Here is a 23,762-nt window from a genome sequence, read left to right as displayed (position 1 = left end):
CTTAGATGATTACTGTGTTTTTGTTCTTCCAAGCTGTTATCCAATGTCAATATTCATATTTCAAATACTTCACAACTGTCAATTTCTTAATTAATGTCTTTATCATAAACACGTATCTTCTCTTTTAGAAAAACAAGAACAAAAAACTAAAAACAAAATCAGATAAAAACGACCACGTTGTTATTGCTCTAATCACATAATAAATTTAGGACGAACTGTTTTGGTTTGGTTTTGCCCCCTGCTGGTACAGCGGTATTTCTTCGGATTTACAACGCAAAATCAGGGGTTCGATTCCCCTCGGTGGGTTCAGCAGATACCCCGACGTGGCTTTGCTATAAGAAAACACATACATAAATTGGTTTGGTTTAAACTTCGCGCAAAGCTGCACGAGGGCTATCTGCACTAGCCGTCCCTAACTTAGCAGTGTAAGACTAGAGGAAAGGCAGCTAATCATCAACAACCACCTCCAACTCCTGGGATACTCTTTAATCAACGAAAAGTGGGATTGACCGTCACATTATAACGCCCCCAAGACTGAAATTTGGTGCGACGAGGATTCGAACCTGCGACCCTTGGATTACGAGTCGAGACGAACAGTTAATCAACATTACTCAGCTTGAAACTAGAATCCTTGATACAATATGAAGAATTTTTTATCACAAGTAATCTATGCAGATTATTTTAAAAGTAAATGATTATGTGTTTGTTTTTTAAGCATACACTTACAAAATGGGCTATCTGTGCTCTGCCCAAAGTGGGAATCAAAACCTGAATTATAGTGTACTCGTAACCTGAGGATCGCGGGTTCGAATCCCCATCACACTAAACATGCTCGCCCTTTCAGCCGTGGGAGCGTTATATGTGTCAGTCAATCCCACTTTTCGTTAGTAAAAGAGTAACCCATGAGTTGGCAGTGGGTGTTTAGGAATAGCTGTCTTCCCTCTAGTCTGCCACCACTAAATTAAATTGAGGGCAGATAACCCTCGTGTAGCTTTGCGAGAAATTCAGAAAATAAAAAACAAATCATTCTTTCCAGATAATGGCCGGCTACTAAAATATTATGTCAACTAATTCTAGTACAGTGTGTCGTTCTCTTTGAAGACATACAGTAATACAACTAATAAACTAGAAAATTGAAAAACTATGTTGTGTTGTTAATAGCAACGTGTAAAATAATATAATAATCGTTTTCGTTTTGCGAATACGGTTTAAAACTTCAACGACTATAGAACTTATTATAGCTATAGAACATATTAAGAAACACTGCCCAATAACAGTCTCTAAACGGCACTTAAATCATACTTTAACAATGTATGTAGTGCATACAAAAAAAAAAAAAATTTCATAAATAGCGTAGTAGAAACTTGCACTCTATTTTCCATTTACCAAGGCAGTTATGATACAATTAAATACCAAAACTGCAACACGTAACGAACGGGTTTTAAGTGTTTTTATAGATATACATATATATATCGCCAGTTGGTCAGTGTCCTCCACCGATAAAACAACGAGTAATCTCCTTCCATATCCACACATGCTGAAAAGAAAAAAAAGCGCTCCCGCGCATTAACGTAGATTACCTCTTATGATATTGGATTAATCTACCTTACCTTGAAGGTCGCCAGCGTTCGTTTGCCCCTGCTCACTCATCTGTCAGTGCAAACGTGGCGTACGATCCGGGTTTTCTTTATCCCTTGTTTGTTATTGCTAGGTTTAGAGGCGTTCAACGACACCAGCGTAGAAAACTGTGGAAATAAACAACAGTGCAAGTTTTATTGTACTCTTAAGTGCTGGAAAGCCATGGAAGTAATATTTAGTAACGCCACCGACTGTCCAAACAACGAAGTAGCAACTACAGTCAAAGGTAAAGTTCGGTCGTTAAAGTTTGTCTTTGCAATTTTGCCTTAATTTCGAAAGTATTTCAATATACTTTAAAACTCATTTCTTTTGCTTTTGTTTAAAATTAATGTCGTATCAACCTTATTTCGATAACTTTTGAAAATAATATGAAAGATTTACCTACTACATTATTAGGTGACAATAAAGTTAAATATTTAAAGGTTTGTTGGGTGTTTTTTTTTTAAGATAGTGCTAAGTACTGCCAAAAGAAAAACTACTGTCCTTATTTGGAAGTAATGAGTACGTTATGTTAAAATTACTGTAGAATGTATAGCTTTAAAAAAAAACAGCATGATGCATTTTACATAGAAGTTAATACTATCAACTAGGACTATTCAAAACTCGTAGTGATGGGAAGACCTAACCTTCCCTATTACCATTATTATTAATTCAAAATAATTGTATATCAGTAATTAACTCAGTAAGTTACTGTTAGGGTTAGTAACAGCTTGTTAGTGCTAGTGTTAAAGTAGTTTTTATTCGAATAATAGTTCAGGAAACACAGCCACAATATCAAACGAAAAAATAATATAATTTTAACAACGAGTGAAAGAAGGAGTTGCAGTAAAATATTTTAAAATATATAATAACGAGGGTTACAAACCTGGAAACTAAATTGTGGTTTAGCCATATATCTCGGTTATTCAAGTTTCTCAGTTTTTAGTCTCGTATACAAGGGAATCGATACTAAATGATGTATTTTATTAGTTTTAAATTACTCAATATTTCTTTGTTCGCATAGAAATACTTTTCGTAAAAAGTATTGGTTAATATACATATTTTGTATAACTACATATATTTGTAAATTGACATTATATTTATTATGTTTTTAATCGAATAGCTATATTCAAAAATTAAAGATTATCACAGATTTGATTATTTATTTGAATGATTAAAATAAAGTCATAGCATATTTTATATGGTTGTCTCACCATATATGTATTAGATCAGTTTAAGTTACTTGTTTGCATAATTTATAAACTTAATAAGAGTTATTTTGCATCTATGTTTAAAATAGTTTTATTTCTAGCGGTGTTTTTTTTTTTTTTTTTCTCTTAAAATTAAGTGTTTTACCGATATCAAAACTCTACTGGATATACTCTTTCGACGGCGGCTTCTTTCATATTATATTTCGAAAATATTTCAATCCAACATTCAGTCGACGTAAATATACTAAATTTACTTATATTTTCTTTTTAACGTTTGAACAAACTTTAACATCTGTGCTACCATAAATTTGCTGTGACGTTACCTGGCGTAAAATGAATGAACTTGAACAAAGTAGCTGCGATAGTTAACACACTGACTGGTAAAACTTTCTATTTCGAATTCATTAACTCTCACTACAAACTTATTTCACTATCTCTTTGATTATCTTTCAGGTCATACTACTTTCGAAACATCCTTCAAACAACTCGCTTTTAATGAACCTGATGACTCTAAATTTGATTTAGATAATCCTAGGACTTGCTTGATATACCATCTCGTTAACGTCTAAATTAAAGAAAATAAATAAAATACTACAAATTTATTACACTGTCTCTTCCGGGATTGTAAAGTCCCTGATGAATCCTAATACAAAAAAATAAAAACCAAAGGAATTACTTCACCAAGTTCTACATTTACTAATCTTTTTGGTGTTCTTTTCTTCCGATGTTTATAGCGTGCAAATGGAATAGCGTTTTGTTCCTTATTTTCACTAACTGTCCTATTTTAGAGTAACTTTTTCTTGGATAGATGGTTAAAAGAAGCCACTAGCTTATTGATCCTCTGGAAGCAATATTGTCAGGAACTCCAGGTTCTTCCGCAGCTTAAGATTCCACTGACATGTTCTTGTCTGGAATCAGTTGGCCATTCTCTGACTGCTTTTCTTCCAAATACGATCGTGATGGATGACATTTAGCTTGGATCACATTTTATCTGAACATCCACTTAACTTTGTAGTGTCTCTTTTGCGATAAAAACTGTTCATCTACACCCTCAGTGGAATTCAGTTTTATTAACATTTCAAATATAGCTACCTGTTGATTAATCACAAGCCAATTTTAATCATTCCTGGCTTTACCCTTTATTTCTTCACATCTATGAGAGCTCGTCCAACCACCAATCCTTCGTGATATTCTGAAGTATCTGGTTTCCGCTACGTCCTAGTGACTAGATGAAGAATTTTTACTGTTGACATTTAATATGATTACATCACTTCTTGGTGGTAGAGTAACTACAATTCCCGTTTCCACCAGACACTAAACCTACAGTGCAGTAATTCACAAATAGTACACAAGGATTTCCTAGTCAAAGATAATGACCACTTTCACGTCTATATGAAATCTGTTCACAGATTTCTTGTTCTTCTTCTTTGTCAATTATCCATACATCATGAAATGCAAAGAAGCTTTCTACACTAGAGATAACTTCAAATTTCCCTTCTGCTGAAACTTTACTTCTACCTGCTGCTGCATCAGTCCCTCTTCCTTCTTCATTTCTGAAATGTTCGCCGGTGGCACAGTGATATGTTTGAGACTTACGCTGCTAGAAATCGGGTTTCAATACCTGTAGTGAGCAGAGTATAGATAACCAATTGTGTAGCTTTGTGCTTAACTACAAACATTAAGATTAATTTTAAAACCTTTTTGAAGGTAATTTCCTATATTTCATTAGCAAATTGGGATAAACAGAATAAACCAAACCTTCGCCTCATAAGTCCAACTAATTCCTGTTTTCTTGAAATATCAGCTGTGTTTTGTTACTTCTGTCTCGTTGGCTTGATAACAGCTGTTGCTTACTTAAGAGTAATGGCTGTAATGACCAATTATAAGTTACCTCCTTTTAGTGTCGTTTGAGAGCTCTTATTCCTTGTAGGCCTTTGCTTATAGCCAGATGGTTAGGACGCTAGACTCGTAACCTGAGAGTCGCGTGTTCGAATCCTCGTCACACCAAACATACTCGCCATTTCAACCGTGGGGGCTTTATAATGTGAGGGCCAATCCCACTGTTTGTTGGTTAAAGAGTAGCTCAAGAGTTGGCGGTGGGTGGTAATGGCTAGTTGCCTTTTCTCTAGTCTTACTCTGCTAAATTAAGGACGGCTAGCGGAGATAGCCCTCGTGTAGCTTTGCACGAAATTCAAAACAAACCAAATATTTGAACGTTTTTTTGTTTATCGTCACACGATGGGACAGCGATGAGTTCACATACTTACAATGCTAAAATTCGGGGTTTGGTTCCCTCTGACGGACACAAATAGCCCACTTTGGCTTTGCCAAAATTAAAAACAGAAAAAAGCTTTGTTCATGCACTTGCATTCTCAGCTCAGTAACGTGGAAGAATCTGAATACATCTACTGGCTATTAAGCAGCAAAAATGGGCGTGGGTTAGCGGCCATAGGTCAAAATGTCTAATTAAGACGTTAATCAAGTATTGATATTATTAGATTTCTTTTGCGTAACTTTTAGGTTTCAAATCATAATTAGAAAAAAAAATTCTGTATTTTTTTGTTCTATTTTACAAAATCTATCATTTTACTGAGGGTTATTGAAATCTGGTTGATGAAAGGAATCTAATAAATTAATCCCTGGTGGTAATAAACACTATAATTCTAACTCCACGTGATGAAGGAGAGTAACTGTTTAATCACAAGTTTTATGTTTAAGCATGTTCGTAGTTTACGTTTGTTTATGTTCTTATAACTGAATATAAGGCGTACAATGGATTATCTGTGCTCCGCCCATCACGGATATCGAAACCCGATTTTATAGCGTTGTAAGTGTGTGTTTTCTTATAGCAAAGCCACAGCGGGCTATCTGCTGAGTCCACCGAGGGGAATCGAACCCCTGATTTTAGCGCTGTAAGACCATAGACTTACCGCTGTACCAGCGAGAGACTAGCGTTGTAAGTCTGCAGACGTTTCACTGTACCATTGAGGAGCTTTTTTGTTTACGTAGACATTTCGAAGTTCTTGGAGAATTTTAAAAATGTCTGAGTCAGAGATTTCTGACCAAATGTTTTTATTAGATTTTCGGAAAGTTTTCAGTTTCTCACAGAAAAACACACACAAAAGAAATCATTATACCAAGGATGATCCGTTTGTAGTTTCCTTCTTATTTCGAAGTACATTACATCTGAATAGTTAATGAATATCTAAGAAAACACGGTATAAAATGTTGGGTCAAAAGTCGTGCAGTTCTTTTGCCTTTGTTCAGTTAAAACATCTTAATGAACAGCAGTAGCTTAACGGAAAAGTAACAGGACTTTAACAGCTATAAAAACCTCTATAAATGTTTACGAACTTTATAACTTATAGTAGGTATATCATATGTATAAAATAAAGAATTTCATAAAGAGGTCAATGCGTGTAACTTGTCATGTTCTAAAGCAGAAGATTGTTTACATCACTTCTGCTTTCAGTTTTCTTTTGTTTTTTTCTTTTAGCTTTAGTTTTTCTGTTGCCCCAAGATCGAATCTGATAGACCACAGGAACACAACGTATAATGGTGATACACGCCTTAACTAATCAATGAATTAACTGTTAATTAATTAAAAAAAGACTTGAATATGTGTTAATCTGTAAAACTGTAAACCAATACCAGTTACAAACTACATTTAGCTAGAGATTTTAAGTTCACTGGTTTGCACAAAGTCAATAAGATTTTATGATATGTAGTTGTACATATCGTGAACGTTAAAGACACTATACTGTATGTATGTCTAATATATAAATATCAACCAGTTGAGTTTTCGTGACACTCCATTCGTCTGAATCGCTTAGCAACAAAACTGTGACCTGATATCTGCTGTTTTACGAAACTAGTTTGAAATACATATTTTACTTCTTATCGTCTTACGTTTCACTTTAAATATATTCATAACTTATGCTGACATTGCGAAGTGTTTGGTCAATTTTAAAAATATCAAAGTGAGAAGTAACCAGATATTTTTCTTAGGTCTTCATGGAGTTTTTCAGTTTTACTGTTATTTTCTTGAATAAAACATTTCTTTGCAATTTAATTTTCATTATGAACCTTAGTGCCTATTGGTTTTGGGTGCTTCAGTTTCTTTCGGGATTAGGACTTGAAGCAGCTAATTAATTATTATGATCACCAGATGGAGATAACTCATCAATACGACTTTCTTTTATAACTTGTGATTTTGTTTGTTTGTTTAGAATTAAGCACAAAACTACACAACAGGCTATCTATACTCTGCTAACCACGGGCATCGAAACCTGATGCGAGTCCGCAGACATCCCGCTGTGCCGCTAGGGGGCTTGCTTATGGTGAAATACTTCTATTCGCTATTAAGCAGCAAAAATGGGCATGGCTTAGTGATCATAAGCCAATATGTTCAACTATGACGTTATTTGGGCAGTGAAATGAAGTTTTCTGTGTCGTAATTTTTAACTTACATGTCGTAATTACAAAAGTAATTTTTTTAAACAAAACTCCAATCTGTCATTTATTAATGGATTAGGCAAGATTAGTTATTACAAAAAACTCTGGCTACCTCTGATTGGTTGCTACAAGACTTAAACTTTATAGTAGTAGTAGTAGTATGTTTAGTCTGTTGTTTTAAACTCTCCTGTCCTGTGATAATGGCTTTTCTCGGCGTACTCTAGTTACCCGTCCCTCACATAATTTGTTTTTGCATAGGATTTCTAGGTCCTCGCCAACCCTAAATTTAACAGGGTCGTTGAAGCTTACACATAGATTTAGGCTCATGTTTGCTTTCTTTTACCTTTCACCAATATCAAAAATATTTGGTGTTATTTATCCTGTTTCTGTGTGCACGTAAGAATGTGTCTTGGTCCACCGCGGGGAATGAAACCCCTGATTTTAGCGTTGTAAATTCATAGACTTACCGCTGTACCAGCGGAGGACAGATGCGTATGTATACGCATTTATAAATGCATATGCGCACTCGCCTAGATGTTTGGCTTTTCGGACACCGAATACTGACTGTAATTTTCCCCTCTTCGCATCATTTTGTCATCTCTTTGCCTCGGGCGCACATTTCTGAAACCGGATGTATAAAAGGAAACCATATATTTAAAAACAGCTCGTTTGGGTTGAGAAATTTTTTTTTTACGTAGAGGAGTGAACAACGTTTCGACCTTCTTCGGTCATCGTCAGGTCACCTCTCTCTCTTTCTTTGTGAACCTAACCATGACCGAAGAAGGTCGAAACGTTGTTCACTCCTCTACGAAAAAATTTTCTCAACCCAAACGAGCCATTTTTACATATATATTTCTCTACAAGTGAGTTTTCTCGACATCACTGAAAAAGAAACCATCTAAACTTGCAGTAAGGAAACAACCCCAGTATTCCATGATAACCTAATACTGATCTTCCCCAGTGGGGCGAAGGATTATGAAACATTGTCGAACACCCAATTGGGTAGGACGACTGTGGCGCCCCTTCTAAACGGAACACCTGCAGCGGTTTTTGTTCTGTTTTGAGCTTTGCGGGTGATTTTCAACAAATTGTATCATCTTTGTATTGTAACTTATAGAACAACTTAAACCCAAAATAAACCAATACAAAGGAACACCTTTATACCTATACTAAAAATAATAAAATAAATAATATAAAATTATATATTCAAGCATCTAACACCGCCCTCTATATTCCGACACTCGGTTACACAACCTCTTTCAAACATGTGGTCAGCTTCCGGTCAGTTACCTCTTTCTTTGTGAACCTGACGATGACCAAAGAAAGTCGAAACGTTGTTCGCTCCTCTACGTAAAATATCTTCTCAACCCAAACGAGCCGTTTTTACATATAAATTGTATCATCTTTTTAAATCACACAAGTTATGTAGCTGTGGTTTTGTCGACTTATGAGTTTGGTTTTATTTTTCTCCTTGCACATTATAAAAGGTTTGAAATGGTATCTCTATTATTTCTGGCTCATGCACATAGTTCTTCTGTATTTTGGTGCATCCAGAAATAGATCCACCTTAAAGTTAGTAAAAGTAACGTTTAAAACACGCATTCATTAGACACAGCTTAAATTTGAAATGTATTTTAAATGGCATTATTATATTATAGTGAAATCAAAACATGGAATATTAAAAAGCTCCTACTGACCACCAATGTTCCCCTCCCTCTAACTACAGCGTATATTTAATCAGTGATGACGAAAAAACCCACGTGTAGAGAAATATATATGTAAAAACGACTGGTTTGGGTTGAGGATTTTTTTTTTTTTTTATGTAAAGGAGCGAACAACATTTTGACCTTCTTTGGTTATCGTCAGATTCACAAAGAAAGAAAGAGGTAACTGACCGATAGCTGACCACATGTTTGAACGGGGTTGTGTAACTGAGTATAGGAATGTAGAGGGCGTGCTTAGATGTTGGATATATATATTTTAGAATGGGTATAAAGGTGTTCCTTTGTATTGGTTTATTTTGGGCTTGAATTATTGCAAAGTAAAGTGTTTGTTTATGTTTATTTCTTTATTTAGTATTTGGGTGTTTTATATAGTTATGTTGTAGTTATTTGACTTGCAGTGTACGAAAACGTGTGAAGGTGACTTTTTATGTTCTTTGAATCTGGTTTCCATTTTTCTACTTGTTTCTCCAGTATAGAAGTCGTGGCAGTTATCACATTGTGTTTTATAAATAATGTTGGTGTGGTGTTTGTCAGTGTAGTTTTTACATAGTATAGACCCCAGTTTTGTGCCTGGTTTTTGAATAAATTTGGTATTAACTGGAATGTCATATTTTGTTACTAGTTTTTGCTGAATGTTGGTTATTTTCTGCTGATGTTGGGAAGTTATGGTATCCAGCAGTAGATGGTTTCGTTACTTTTTAATTCGGGGGATATATTTACTTTTGTTAGTTGATTTTGCTTTATGTCTAGGTGTGTGCGTATAATGTTTTCTACTGTTTGTGGAGGAAACTTATTGATGTTGATGAAGTATTGTTTTATTTTGTCTAATTCATTGTTAATTTTATCTGGTGAGCATAGTTTTATGGCTGTGTTTATTTGGTTTCTTAGTATGTTGAGTTTTTGTTTTGTTTCATGTGCTGAGTTACTAGGAATGTATAGTCCAGTATGGGTGATTTTTCAGTGGATTTCTGTTTTAATTTGTGTATCGGTTCTTGTAATTTTGAGGTTAATAAATGATATTTGATTGCTTTCTTTCTGTTCACATGTGAAGTTAATGTTGGGATTATAGAGTTAATTGAAAAAATTAAGTATGTGTTCTGTAGATTTGAATCTCGCAATCGTGTCGTCCACATATTTGTACCAGTATAGTGGTGGATGTAATGCTGTGTTAATTGCTTGTGTTTCAACTTGTGTCATAAAAATATTGGCTAGAACTGGTGATACTGGGTTGCCCATGCTTAGGCCTTTTGTTTGTATATAGTTGTGGTTGTTGAATATGAAGTTTGTCTTTATCGTGGTGAAATATTATATTAATAAATATATTCAAACATCTAAGCACGCCCTCTATATTCCTATACTCAGTTATACAACCCCCTTCAAACATGTGGTCAGCTATCGGTCAGTTACCTCTTTCTTTCTTTGTGAACCTGACGATGACCAAAGGTCGAAACGTTGTTCCTCCTTTACATGAAAAAAATTCCTCAACCCAAACCAGCCGTTTTTACATATATATAGCGTATATTTTTTTGTTATTTAACTGTTGGTCGTAGTTAAGAGATCTCTTTTCTTATCAAAGAGACGACTAAAACAACACGAGATGTCAAAGCTGTTCTGTATTTATCTATCTATGCAATAGTTTCTTTTACCATCAGTTCTACCAAAGCTGTTCATTTATTTGTATGTAATTTAATGCCATTTTATATTATGAGTTTCTGCTTTGATTTTGATGTATTCGTCATATTTTTCATATCCGTTTCTTGGGGACATATCTGTATTACAGACGTGTCACATTTCTGTGGGTTCCGAGATCCGGAACTGTAGTTTTAAGGGCGAGTTGCCTCTTATCTTTGGGAATTAATATTTGACTTAGTGACTTAATTATATAAGTCCCCTGCAGTCACATTCCAAATAGGATGAGTGTGTGCGCAAGCGCACACATCTCGTTTTATAAATATGAAATTTGAATACCTTAGTGTCATACCCCGGTGGGATAGCGGTAAGTCTTCGGATTTACGGACACGATTCCACGCGGTAGACATAGCAGATAGTCCGATATGGCTTTGCTATACGAAAACACACACTTTGTTGTCAGGAATTTTATTTATTTCACGTGTGCGTGACTATAGGTATTGTATTATCACGTTTGGCGACTTGATAAAGGACACCAGTAACTTCATTTGCTGTCAAGGGTGCTAATCTGTTTGTACACCACCGAACTGTGTTGACTTGATCGAAATGACTGAGAACCTTGTTCATATTCCAAAGTACCTAAGCAAGCTGCCCGTACAACTAAATTAAGGTGGTAACTGAAACTATAATATTAATATCAAGTTATAGCAGAAACTATAAAGTCAATCCTAAGTAACAGTACTTGGATAATATTGCCATTTTTTAATATGAAAAAAGAATTAAAAAGGAAAATAATTTTATAACGGGAGAGTGGAAAGTGTTCCGGTTGTTAGAGAAACTTCTGGCTGTATTCACTGTTAATCATACGCTCTACTTGAAGTTTCTTTGTTTATAAGTACGTGTTCGAATTCTCGATTTGGATTCACTGGATTCCTTGCGATGTTGTTGTTGTTTTTTGAAATGTTGTATTTTGCAAATAACCCTGATTATTAAAATAAATAATATAAATTAATAAAATGTTGGCGTTCTGTCTAGCATAACTTTACAAATGTTTCAGATCAATATAGTTTTTTATTATCTGTTACAAATAAAATTCGTGACCTCAATTCTGGTTTTACATGTAAGTTACTTTTATAAATACTTATTTACCGAGAATAAAACAATATTTTATATTGTAAATTCATTTTATCAGATATACCTTTTAGTTGTCGTGAATAATTGAACTTCTGTATTCATGAGAAAGCTCTTAAAAATACTTGTTGCCTTCCCTGATTTTGAACTATTGACCAGAAGAAGGATAGATAATCTGTTTGTTTGTTTTTTAATTTCGCGCAAAGCTCTTCTAATTTAGCAGTGTAAGGCTAGAGGGAAGGTAGCTAGTCATCACCACTTACCGCCAACTCTTGGGATACTCTTTTACCAACGAATAGTGAAATTGACCGTCACATTATAACGACCCCACAGCTGAAAGGGCGAGCATGTTTAGAGTGACGTGGATTCGAACCCGCGACCCTCGAATTATGAGTCGATCACCTGACCATGCTAGGCCGATAGATAGTCAGTAACACAGTGCCTCTCACCATCTTTTGTAATGGATTAACTCTTATAACACCCTCACTGTTCAAAATATGAGAAATATCTTATGGTATTGTACAGAATTGAACACGCCTCTTTAGCTCATTAATCCAAATCTCAATCATAGGGTCAATCCGCGCCCTTGGCGTTAGGAGTAACCGTATTATTAATTGGTTGAAAATTTTTATTTTAAAAGTAGTTTATTACACCATCATTGGAATGTCTTATTTCTATAGGTGAAATACCGAAGTGGTTGAATGGGCAACTTTATCGGATAGGACCCGGGAAATTCGATCTGGCTGAAGATTTCTGTGTTAACCATTGGTTTGATGGAGCTGGAATCTTGTATCGATACACCATAAAGGACGGAAAGGTTAGAATGGGTATAGTTAAAAGATGGACAAATTCAGAACCAGACAGATTAATGTTCTTTAACAACTTATGGTATGTTTCCAGTCTCGTATTTTAAGCATTAATGAAACTCACGCCATTTTATTACGTAAACTTGGATTTCCGGGTCATCTTCGAAATAATTCACATGGTACTTTTAATAACTGTGAGATAAATAGTTTTCCAGTCTTGAAGTAATAAAATCGAGACCTTGGTTTTTCGATCTCTTAAGTACCATATTTTGGAGAAATAAGAAAGAACACAGTTTGTTACTTTACATTAATATAACTACTATGTTATATTTTTATCCTATCTGTAACTTAGTGTACCAAACAAAAGATGGCGCTAGATGTCATGGCAACACCTTGGGTAATTATATACACCGTTTCTTTACCAACGAAAGACAGTGCCTAACATGTATGACAAAAAGAAATCTAGATTATTTGATGCTATGATTGTAAGAACTGTGATTGGAACTGAAACAACAATCATATTTGTTTGCTTCGTAAATCTTTTCTAGGAACGATTGAAATAATACAGCAGGCCTACTTATTTGAATAACATATGAATGTTTTTCTTCAGTCATCTACCCGTTGACTGAGCGTAAACTTGAGGGTTTATAGCGCTAAAAATTCGGGTTCTATTCTTACAGGAGATACAGAATGCCCAAGATGTGTGCTGTTAAAGTGTTTATAATGCTCCTTTCTCTACAGGTTACATTCAAGTCTAGGTTTCTTGAGACTGAGGCTTATGAGAAGATGTGTATCGTTAAAAGACCTGTGTTTACAGAATTCGGAACCAGGTCATATCCAGATCCTTGCAAAAGCATGTTTTCCAGGTAAACGTTGAAATTTATCATTTTCTTACTATTCTGAAATTAAAATTTGAATCTGAGAAAAATAATCATTAATCGCTGGAAAAACAAAGAAACTTGGCTTAAAATTCATCCTAATTATTTTGACATCAGCAGTTGCATTGCCTGCCACCTTTCGGAGAAGTGTTATAAAAAATAAAATAAAAATGGTATCTGTGTAAGTACAAAATAAAATAAAATGATGACTGTGCAAGTGCAAAATAAAATAAAATAATGACTGTGTAAGTACAAAATAAAATGAAAAGGTCAATTTAAATAAAATAACGGCCTATCCTTCAGAATATTAGCTCAAAATGTAGTTATTAGAGCTTTGTTGGGATATATCTATTTCCCACCAGCCCACTAATCTGGAGATACAGGCATAGGCGGCCGCAAGAAGAAGCAAAAGTGAGCATTTTGCCCTCTTACATTTCACACACAAAAAAATGCACGTATTACGATGTAAGCTTAACATCCTAGTTAAACCAAATATTTTTTGTCATTTTTTATTAAAATTAAATTTGTGTTGCATTTAAGCGCACCTAAGAACATGTTATTTTAATATATTGATTTACACTGTAAATTCTGATTTCCTAAATACGTGTTTCGTACGAAAATGTTTGTGAGGGCGTCCGTAAATATAGGTATTTATTTTTTTTATTAAAAAAATGCCTCGTAATAAATTCCACTTTGCGTTAAACAAAGTTTAGAATAATAAGATCGATTTTATTTTCAAAACTAATAATTTGTAATGCAGACTTAAGAAGACAGTGTTTGTGAAACAGTAACGAACTAAGCTGTTATATATAGAGAGATAATGTATATCAACAATATATCACGATATTTTCTTTCAATGAGCCTCCAGTTCTTGGCATTAACTCTTTAAGTTTTGCGTTACAAAAAGTAACGCGAAACTAGATTCGCGTTAATTATACGTAACGCAGAGTGATACTGTGCTGTGCTTTTTCGGGAAATTTTTGAACAGGTTTTGGTCCAAACTGATCCCTGGAGATATGACGGATAACACTATTGGTAACGTGTTCACAATGTCTGATGAGCTGTACTGTGTGACTGAAACCTGTTACCTGTGGAGAGTGGACCCAGAAACTCTCAAAACCATGGATAAGGTTCGGACATTCAGAATACACGTTTGTAAATTTAAATTTATCAACGTCGAGTTTTATACGTATAAACTAAAGTTAACCGTTTTTCTTAATTTCGCGTAAAACTACACGAAGTCGATTGTGCTAGCCGTCCTTTATGCCATGTGTAAGACTAGAAGGAAGACAGCTAGCCACCACCACCCACTGCCAACTTTTGGGCTACTCTTTTACCAACAAATAAGTGGGATTGACATTATAACGCCCCTGCGACTGAACGTGTTTGATGTAACGGGATTCGAACCCGCGACCCTCAGATTATGAGCCGAACGCCCTAATCACCTTGCCGTCTAGTATTTTTTATTTTGGTGTAGTTGTTCTGAGATAAAATTTCAGAATATTTTTCTAGTAAGGAATCTTCTATAAACGGGAAAGTACTCGACGTGTTGTTGTTGGCTTGCGAAAAGTTTTTCTGTGCTGAGGCCTTTTTTGTTCATAGAATATTTTCAAGATGCCCAACACCTTACATAAACCTACATTGAAGGAAGTTTTGTACTCTTCTCAGGAATAAATGAAACGTTAAGTCAGTTTGTTTGTTTTAGAACAAGACAACCTTGAACTACCTGCTTTGTTCCTCAATGGGAATCGAACACCGGATTTTTGCGTTGTAAGACCATAGGTTTACCTCAGTCCTACCAGTGGGTCATTAAATGACAATGGGAGAATAAAATATAAGGGTTAATGAGTAAAACGGGTGGAATTTACAGAAACAAGTAAAACGTTCCACGAACCAGTCACAAATAACTTTTTTACATGGTTCTAGTGGGCCCAACATGGCCAAATGTGTTCGACTTGTAATCTGAGAGGTCGCGGGTTCGAATCCCCATCACACCAAACATGCTTCCCTTTCAGCCGTGGGGACGTTATAATGTGACGGTCAATCCCACTATTTGTTGGTAAAAGAGTAGCCCAACAGTTGGCGGTGGGTGGTGATGACTAGCTGCCTTCCCTCTAGTCTCACACTGCTAAATTAGGGACGGCTAACGCAGATAGCCCTCGTGTAACTTTGCGCGAAATTGAAAACCAAACAAACATTAAAACTAGTTTACCCGTTCTTCAGTACACCAGACAAGGAGACAGATTGTTTTATACACACATGAAACACGAAATTTGAACTGTAATACTGTATTACATATGAAAGTGTTGTGTTGTTTCTTTATATAGTTAAATGACACCTACTCGTACCAAAAGCCGTCGTTTCTTCTGCATCAAACATGCTCGCCCTTTCAGCCGTAGGGCGTTATAATTTACGGTCAATCCCACTATTCGTCGGTAAAAGAGTAGCCCAAGAGTTAGCTTTGCGCGAAATTCAAAACAAACAAACAAAACATGGTTCTTAACTGATTTTGCACTCAAACTGTTATATATTTAATTGCATCACGTTAACCTATTTTAAAAAGAAAACGGAGTACATAAATTCAAAATTTAATCAATTACAAATCGTGGGATCCATCTGTTACTGAGTATTTTATGGTATTATAATGAATTCGTAATTGGAAACAGAAAATTATATATAAAACATTGTTGTCGTATCGCAAGGTACTCGCACAGCAGTTTGGACTAACGGTCAACAAGGCAGTTTTTTTTTTTATGAAATGGTGACGCAAATTTCGGTAAAAAGTCGCGAATCAGTAAAAAGTCGCGAAGTTCGTCTTACAAGAAATATAGTCCACGCCAAGATAGATATTTTGAAGTGTTAAAGTTCATCCTGCAGTTTAAAAACATGAAGTTCAAACAAGGATATGTTTTCTTTACATTTCGACAGGTGCAATTAACAGAATAAAAAACAAGTGGTCATTATTAAAAATAATTATGATAAAGATGTAAAAAACGAGAAAAATTAACATTTTTACCTTTATTTTTTTAGTTTTATTACAGACGTTTTAAAGCCCTTGTAGAAAGGAAACGTATTTGGAAAAAACAACAACAAACAAACAAGTGTAATTGTTAATTTTTTTGTCCTGCAACTGTTATTGAGGTTAAATCAGTATTATTAATACTTTGTTTCTATGCGCTGTAAGAATACAAAAGATATTACAGAAATCTGATGTTGGAAGCTTTGTTTGATACAGGTTAACTTGGAGAAACTCATCTCGATCAACCTGGCCAGTGCCCACCCACACGTGGATCATGATGGCACGAGCTACAACTTAGCATGCAGTTTTCATAAGGGCCTGAAATACCATATTGTAAAAATCCCCTCCACAACTGCCTCTCAAGGAGGAAGATGAAAATAATGGTACATATTTACTCATTGTCCAGAAACTAGGTTTTGGTTGTTGCAGCTGAAGCTTAAACGTGATAATGGTTAAAGTTTATAATTACAAGAATTCAAATACTTTAGTTATTTTATTTCCTACTCACTTTTATCACAAATGTATTTTGTTATACTTTTACTTACGTATCCCAGGACCCAGGGCTTTTCTGAAGGCGTCCATCATCACCACGATCTCCTCCAGTTGGACAACGTGCTTCAGTTATTATCATAGTTTCGTTATATCAGATAACTTCATCGTATTTCTTGAACAACCTCAGCTGTTAAACACTTTGAAACTTGCTACTTCTGTCGTCAAAGGACTAGCCTTAATCGAGTGCATGGATTGGATGCCTAAAGAAAAGGTTAACAGAATAATACGATTTTTAAAACAAACAATATATTGGACGAATAACTAAATATGTTAAGAACTAAAGAAGGTACAAATTATCTTATTTTGCTGATTATGAATTCCTATAAATAAATTCATAATTTGGTGAAATAAATGGATTCAGTTTTTATTCATTGTGGATTCTAAATGAACTGAATTAATTTAGTTTCGCCCAAAACACGAAGTTTTTGCCCATGTAGTTTTACACTTAAAAATATTTTTAAACTTGTGCCGATTCTTTTGAAATTTCAGGTTTAAAATATTTTCCTCTGTGTATGTGTGTGTAATTGGAAATATAAAACATCTGGATTTACTTTTTACAGACGAGATTTTACGTCATCGAGAAATCAACTGGGAAAGTTTTGAAAACCGTTTACAAATCCGAAGCTTTTTTCGTTTTCCATCACGTTAATGCCTACGAGGAGAATAACCACATAGTAGTTGATTTAATAGGCTACGAAGATCCCAGTTTCCTCCAAAAGTATAAGTTAGAAAAACTTCGAGCTGGTCTCTTCGAAGAAATATGTCCTCCGCAGCTTCGCAGATTCGTGCTTCCTTTAGGCAAGGTCTGTTTCTTAATGAATATTTATGTTTTTAGTTTAAGCAAAAAGGCTATTGTTCTTCAAAACAGGCCCGGCATGGCCAGGTGGTTAAGGCACTCGACTCGTAGTCTGAGGGTCGCGGGTTCGAATTCCCTTCACGCCAAACATGCTCGCCCTTTTAACTGTGGGGGCGTTATAAATTTACGGTCAATCCCGCTACTCGTTGGTAAAAGAGTAGCCCAAGAGTTGGTGGTGGATGGCGATGACTAGCTGCTTTCCCTCTAGTCTTATACTGATAAATTAGGCAAATAGCCCTCGTGTAGCTTTGGGCGAAATTAAAGAAACAAACAAACCTTTAAAACAATTAACTTACGTTATTAAAAATATATATATATTATAAGGCAACAGAAAATGCCACCAGACGTTTTTCAAGCATCTATTGAAAATGTAAAGGTAAGAATATAAATTATTACTTTCACAGCTTAATGGTTTACGTCATTAACTATTCTTTATTATAATAGTTCCAAAACTAAATGTATCGAGATTCCTGGAGAAGAACCCGGAAGAATTTATCATGATAACAATAAAATAATATACGTATTAAACTTTGAATATATCATATTAATAACGAAAACAGAAATAAACAATTTGAATCATAAATAGATACTCAAGAGCTGTCTGAAAAGGCGAGAAACTGCATTGAACTCTTGGATTATTAGTTAAAAACCATAGCAAAGGGGTTCATAATTTAACTTGGGGTTTAACCTGTTCAGTGCCGTATACAAGATAACTCGTCCAAGCCGATCGGTAACACAGTGCCACGGACGAGTTAATTCGTTCGCAATGATACCTAACTTCAACGCTAGATGTCAGCACCATACATGCATTTGACCTACTTACAAATTGTTTCACTTTCAATCCAAAATGGCATCACGAAAAAAGTTACAAAACGAAGAATCATTAGAGTTGTATTGTAGCAGCTGAAATACTTGGTAGTCAACAAGTTAAAAGATATGGTGACCCATTGTCGATTTTATCAGCAAACAAAACAAGCTGTATGTTTTTTTTTCTTCACTTTCTTGGCAGCGATAGTCTGAAATACACAAGTTTAGCATTTTTTATTACTGCTTGATTCTACATTATCCACGATGTATATTAATATTTGGAGCACTTATTCCTGTAGGACTTGAAAAAAGGTGAAAATCTGGTAACCCTTCCTAACACCAAAGCAAGAGCCGTGAAACAAGAAAATGGTGTAATTTGGTTGACAGATGAAAAACTAGCCAAACCAGGTACGAGACAAGTTACTTGGCTTGCAACGCCACTTGAGGGCGCTGCAAGTCTTACATAATTTTACCTGCATCTTTTCTTGTATTTTAATCAGACTTTAAGTTACTTTGAAAGATGCAAATGATGTAAATTTTCTCACCACTGTAACGAAGAAAACGTTAAAGTACGTATTATGTAAAATCATGTCTGTAAACATTCTAGAACAATTGTAACTTTTTTTAGACGTTGTTCAGCCATTAATTTTGTGAATTTTTCAATTTGAGAATCGATGACAAATATGGAATACGTACAGGGTGGCCCGTAAGTCCCTACCCATCCATATGTTGTGTCTAAACAACGTTATAATACTAATGATGAGTTGAAAGCAGATGTTACCGCGGCATTTGGAACAATAACCCATGTTATGTTGAGGAAAATGTCTCACAGAACATGGCGTCGCATAATATTATGCAGCGAGAATGAGGGACAGCACACAGATACACTGGATACATAAGATATATGGATGGGTAGGGACTTACGGGCCACCCTGTATAATATGTAGGAAAATTATAAATTTTTAAGGTGGGTTATGCTTTTGACTTTTGTTATAAAACTACACTACCTAAAGTTTTATTCTGTTTGAGCTTCTATAATGAACACTATTTAAATATCCTTTTGACACTTGTGTACAATTATGGTTTTTGATATCGAAATAAAGTCAAAGTGTATTAATACCATTTTTTCCCCCTAGGTTTTGAAATGCCCACAATAAACTACAAGATGTATAACGGGAAGAAATATCGTTACGTTTACGGATCAGGAGCATTTGAACAAGGTTACTTCAAAAATGCGGTAAAATATAAATCTGTTGTATTTTAGACTTTTATCAAAAAAAAAAAAAACAGCCTACGAAGTGAGATTTTCAGATGTATTATGCATTCGTAAAAAAAGAAGTAAACGCGACAAATTATATAGAGAATTGTGTACCGGTAAGTCATATTCGAACGTATAGAAAACTAGGCTTAGTATAAGTAACTGAACAGTCACCAATTCTTCTGTATTTTTGTGGTATTTATAATTATAAAAAAATAACAAAATATAATTCATTTAAGGTTCTGTAATTTTTCTCCCATCGCCAGGATCACGAGTTTCAAAAACAAAGAAACGTGATACTCAACTTTTTTATTTCTTCAGCCCACAAAAAAAAAATAATAGAAATAAACAATCACTTGAAAACGAATCAAAATGCTGACGATAAATATATCCGTCCCTCTCGCTAGTACAGCGGTATGTCTACGGATTTACAACGCTAAAATAAGGGGTTCGATTCCCCTCAGTGGGCTCAGCAGATAGCCCGATGTGGCTTTGCTATAAGAAAACACACACACACAAATATATCCGAAATACGTAGGTCATACTTGTTTCAGAACGTGGATACGCTTTTTATTATTTGTCCGATAATAGTCGCTATCTGTACATTAAACATCGGTTTGAAAAATTATTCAAGTGATAGTCATATGAGAGCAGTGTTATAACAATCTCAGTTTCAACAGTTATATGGTATTTCATTCCAATTTGTGAATTTTGTGATTATTTGTGTTTGGTTGTTTTTAGTTTGTATGCCCCGGCATGACCAGGTGGTCAAGGCGCTCGACTTGTAATCTAAGGGTCGCGGGTTCGAATCCCCGTTACACCAAACTTGCTTGCCTTTCAGCCGTGGGGCATTATAATGTGACGGTCAATCCCACTATGTGTTAGTAAAAGAGTACACCAAAAGTTGGCGGTGGGTGGTGATGACTAGCTGCTTTCCCACTAGTATTACAGAGGGATAGCTAGCGCAGATAGCCCTCGAGTAGCTTTGCGCGAAATTCAAAACAAACCAAACCCAAGAATTCCAGGTAAGTTATGAAAGATTGCCACAACTAGCCACTTCCTCGCCTACCCCTGAACATCGATTCTGAGGGACTTCTTTCATCATTAAGAATCTGGTTAAAACTCAAACATGATAAGACGTGAACTTCTTATAATGGTGGTCAGTAAGTTCTGTGTATGGTGTTTGAATCCTTTACTCTTCACGTGTTCTTCAAATATATGTATGTGTTCAGTGTTGTGTATAAAAAATAACTCTGATACCAAATGACAACCGTTATTACTGTAAGCCCCGGGATGGTATTGTAATCATTCTGGTACGGTGAAAAGTTACGAATATAATGATAAACTGATTTCTTCGTCACCGAAATTCATCAGTTTGGTGACAAGAGAAAAATTACATAATGTTAAATATTTATTGAACAATTTGAAATAATATGTTTGTATTATTAATGGTAAATATAAATTCATCATTATGGATTAAAGGAAAGGTCTAACCATATACACTAAGCCTAGTTTATATTATTATATATATTAAAGAAAGTTACGGACCATATATTTAAATATTAGTTACGCTTTTAATTCATCATAAGAAACAAAACAGAAAGATGAGGGATGTTTAATAATTTAGTGTGTTGTTTCTTCCTTACCACTTCAGGTTTGTAAATTTGACTTTGAGACCAATGAGCTGAAGCTATGGAGGGAAAATGAGAATGTATACGCAGGAGAACTGACGTTTGTGGCCAGTCCTGATGCAAAGGAAGAAGACGATGGTAAGATGCGCGCATACTGTTTATCATTACAACAAATATCGTTGGCCTTTGTAAAGAAATACTTCTGGTGAAAGTAACAAATAAGATGAAGTTACAAAATGCATGCAAATTAAATGTCTTTCTTCACTCCCTTAAAACCTAAGAGAGTGAATGTTTATATATTTGACATTCAGAAAATAAAAAATATATTTCCTAATTTTGTAACAACTAAATAGTATTGTGTTGGCATGCTTTTTTTTTCTTTTATACTTTGTAGACTTAATGGGTGAACAGTCACTTGCGAATTAGCTCTCTGTTCTAATATTTTTGTTGTTGTTTGTTTGTTTTCTGTAGGTGTCTTGCTGTGCGTTGCAATTGATGTTAGGCCTAATCGGCCAAATATGATGATCGTACTTGATGCCAAAACCTTCACAGAGATTGGACGAGCCGAGATCGACCCAGAAGTGACAATCAGAGCTGGTGTACACAGCCATTTCGTAAAGAGCAAGAACTAAAAACACTTTTTCCCCTTAGTTATTGTGCTTCACCTGGTGTATTTTTACAAAATGGTAAATCGCGATACGAAATGTCAAAACGGTTATTTCTCCGTAGAATATATTTTATACCTTTCATAAAGTCTAATGTTCAGGTAATTTAATTGGAATCCTAATAATATGTTGTAGACTAAATGTGAATTCCATTTCTTCACTGGAAGACGTTACGAATATTTGTTATGGTTTATATTACAACGATAATCTAACTTTTAAGTAATTTAATTCGTCTTCTGATTTTCAAGTATTTCAAATCAATATATAATTTGGGAATATTCGAAATATAGTTTGTAATTATTTATTCGCACTGACGTTTCTTTAAAAGGTGTCTGAAGATTCGATGTGCATTTGTTACATTACAGACCTATTTTAATATTTCGTTTTATATTGCACAAGTTCTCTTTTAAAAGGGCCCTCCTTTTAGGCCCGTGTTTACGAAACTGTACTTCATTCACTCTACCTATGAGATGTAACACATATGGTTTTGTTTCTGGATTACTTCATGCATAACGAAACAGAATTATGTATTAAAAACCGTGTATCTTTTGCATCATGCCCAAAGTGCTTTAGGGCTTTTACGGTAGGTGGCAAAATATCACTGTCAATTGCAACGAGGAATATAATTCAGTGCCCATCTTCTGTGTGAATACAATCCAATAAATTTAACTAAATCATCGTCTTAATTAAAATAGAGACATCTGTTCCGTGATATAATTTATATATATATAAGTGAAATTAAATAATTATATCTAAATTAAGTTAAAAGAATAAACACAATCATGAGGAAGGACTGCGTTAAAAACGGCAAATCCCAACCTCTGATTATTATAACCATAAAATTTTTAAGCCATATATACACACACGTGGAGGTATGTTTGTATCGTGTGTGTGTTTCTTAAAGTTTATTTTGACAGAAATTGAGGTATATATATATTTTAGAATAATCCTCAATAATTATATATTGCTATGTAATAGGTGCCTAAGATTGTACATTAAACAGTTCCATAAACTTTGTATCGCTACTGGTTCCCTATTCGTTTAGAAACGGGCTCGGCATGGCCAAGTGTGTTAAGGCGTTCGACTCGAAATCCGAGGGTCGCTGGTTCGAATCCCCGTCGCACCTTTTAGCCTTGGGGTGTTATAATGTTACGATCAATCCCACTATTCGTTGGTAAAAGAGTAGCCCAAGAGTTGGCGGTGGGTGGTGATGACTAGCTGCATTCCCTCTAGTCTTACACTGCTAACTTAGGGAAAGTGAGCGCAGGTAGGCTTCATATAGCTTTGCGCGAAATTAAAAAACAAACAAACAAGCAATCGTACCGTTTGTGAAATTATTGTCAAAATGGCAACCCTAAACCAAAACATTACATTATGTATGGTCCTTGTATACCTTCTTCAAGCTCAGAAATACAGACTTCTGCCACTGTATTAGCCCGCTTCTTTCTCAGGATCGGGATTTAGGTCATTAACGACCTGGGAAGGCCAGTTTCTTGGTTGACCTATTACTCCTTCCTCCACTG

The 23,762-nt window shown here is 35.0% G+C and overlaps 1 protein-coding gene across 1 annotated transcript; it reads left to right on the top strand.

Annotated features, from left to right (window-relative positions):
- Positions 1-1,633: 1,633 nt before the first annotated feature.
- On the top strand, positions 1,634-23,252 carry LOC143251801 (carotenoid-cleaving dioxygenase, mitochondrial-like). The gene is made up of 11 exons (XM_076503043.1): positions 1,634-1,864; positions 12,448-12,584; positions 13,315-13,439; positions 14,440-14,581; positions 16,687-16,840; positions 17,025-17,233; positions 17,583-17,825; positions 18,985-19,093; positions 19,822-19,922; positions 21,598-21,712; positions 22,046-23,252. Exons 1-11 carry the CDS (start codon positions 1,801-1,803, stop codon positions 22,204-22,206), a joined length of 1,560 nt encoding a protein of 519 aa, XP_076359158.1. The 5' UTR covers positions 1,634-1,800; the 3' UTR covers positions 22,207-23,252.
- Positions 23,253-23,762: the final 510 nt, after the last annotated feature.

Source organism: Tachypleus tridentatus, chromosome 6 (assembly GCF_004210375.1).
Source record: "Tachypleus tridentatus isolate NWPU-2018 chromosome 6, ASM421037v1, whole genome shotgun sequence".
NCBI lineage: Eukaryota > Metazoa > Arthropoda > Merostomata > Xiphosura > Limulidae > Tachypleus > Tachypleus tridentatus.
Note: the sequence above shows the minus strand (reverse complement) of the source record. Positions and strands in the feature narration are given on the sequence as shown.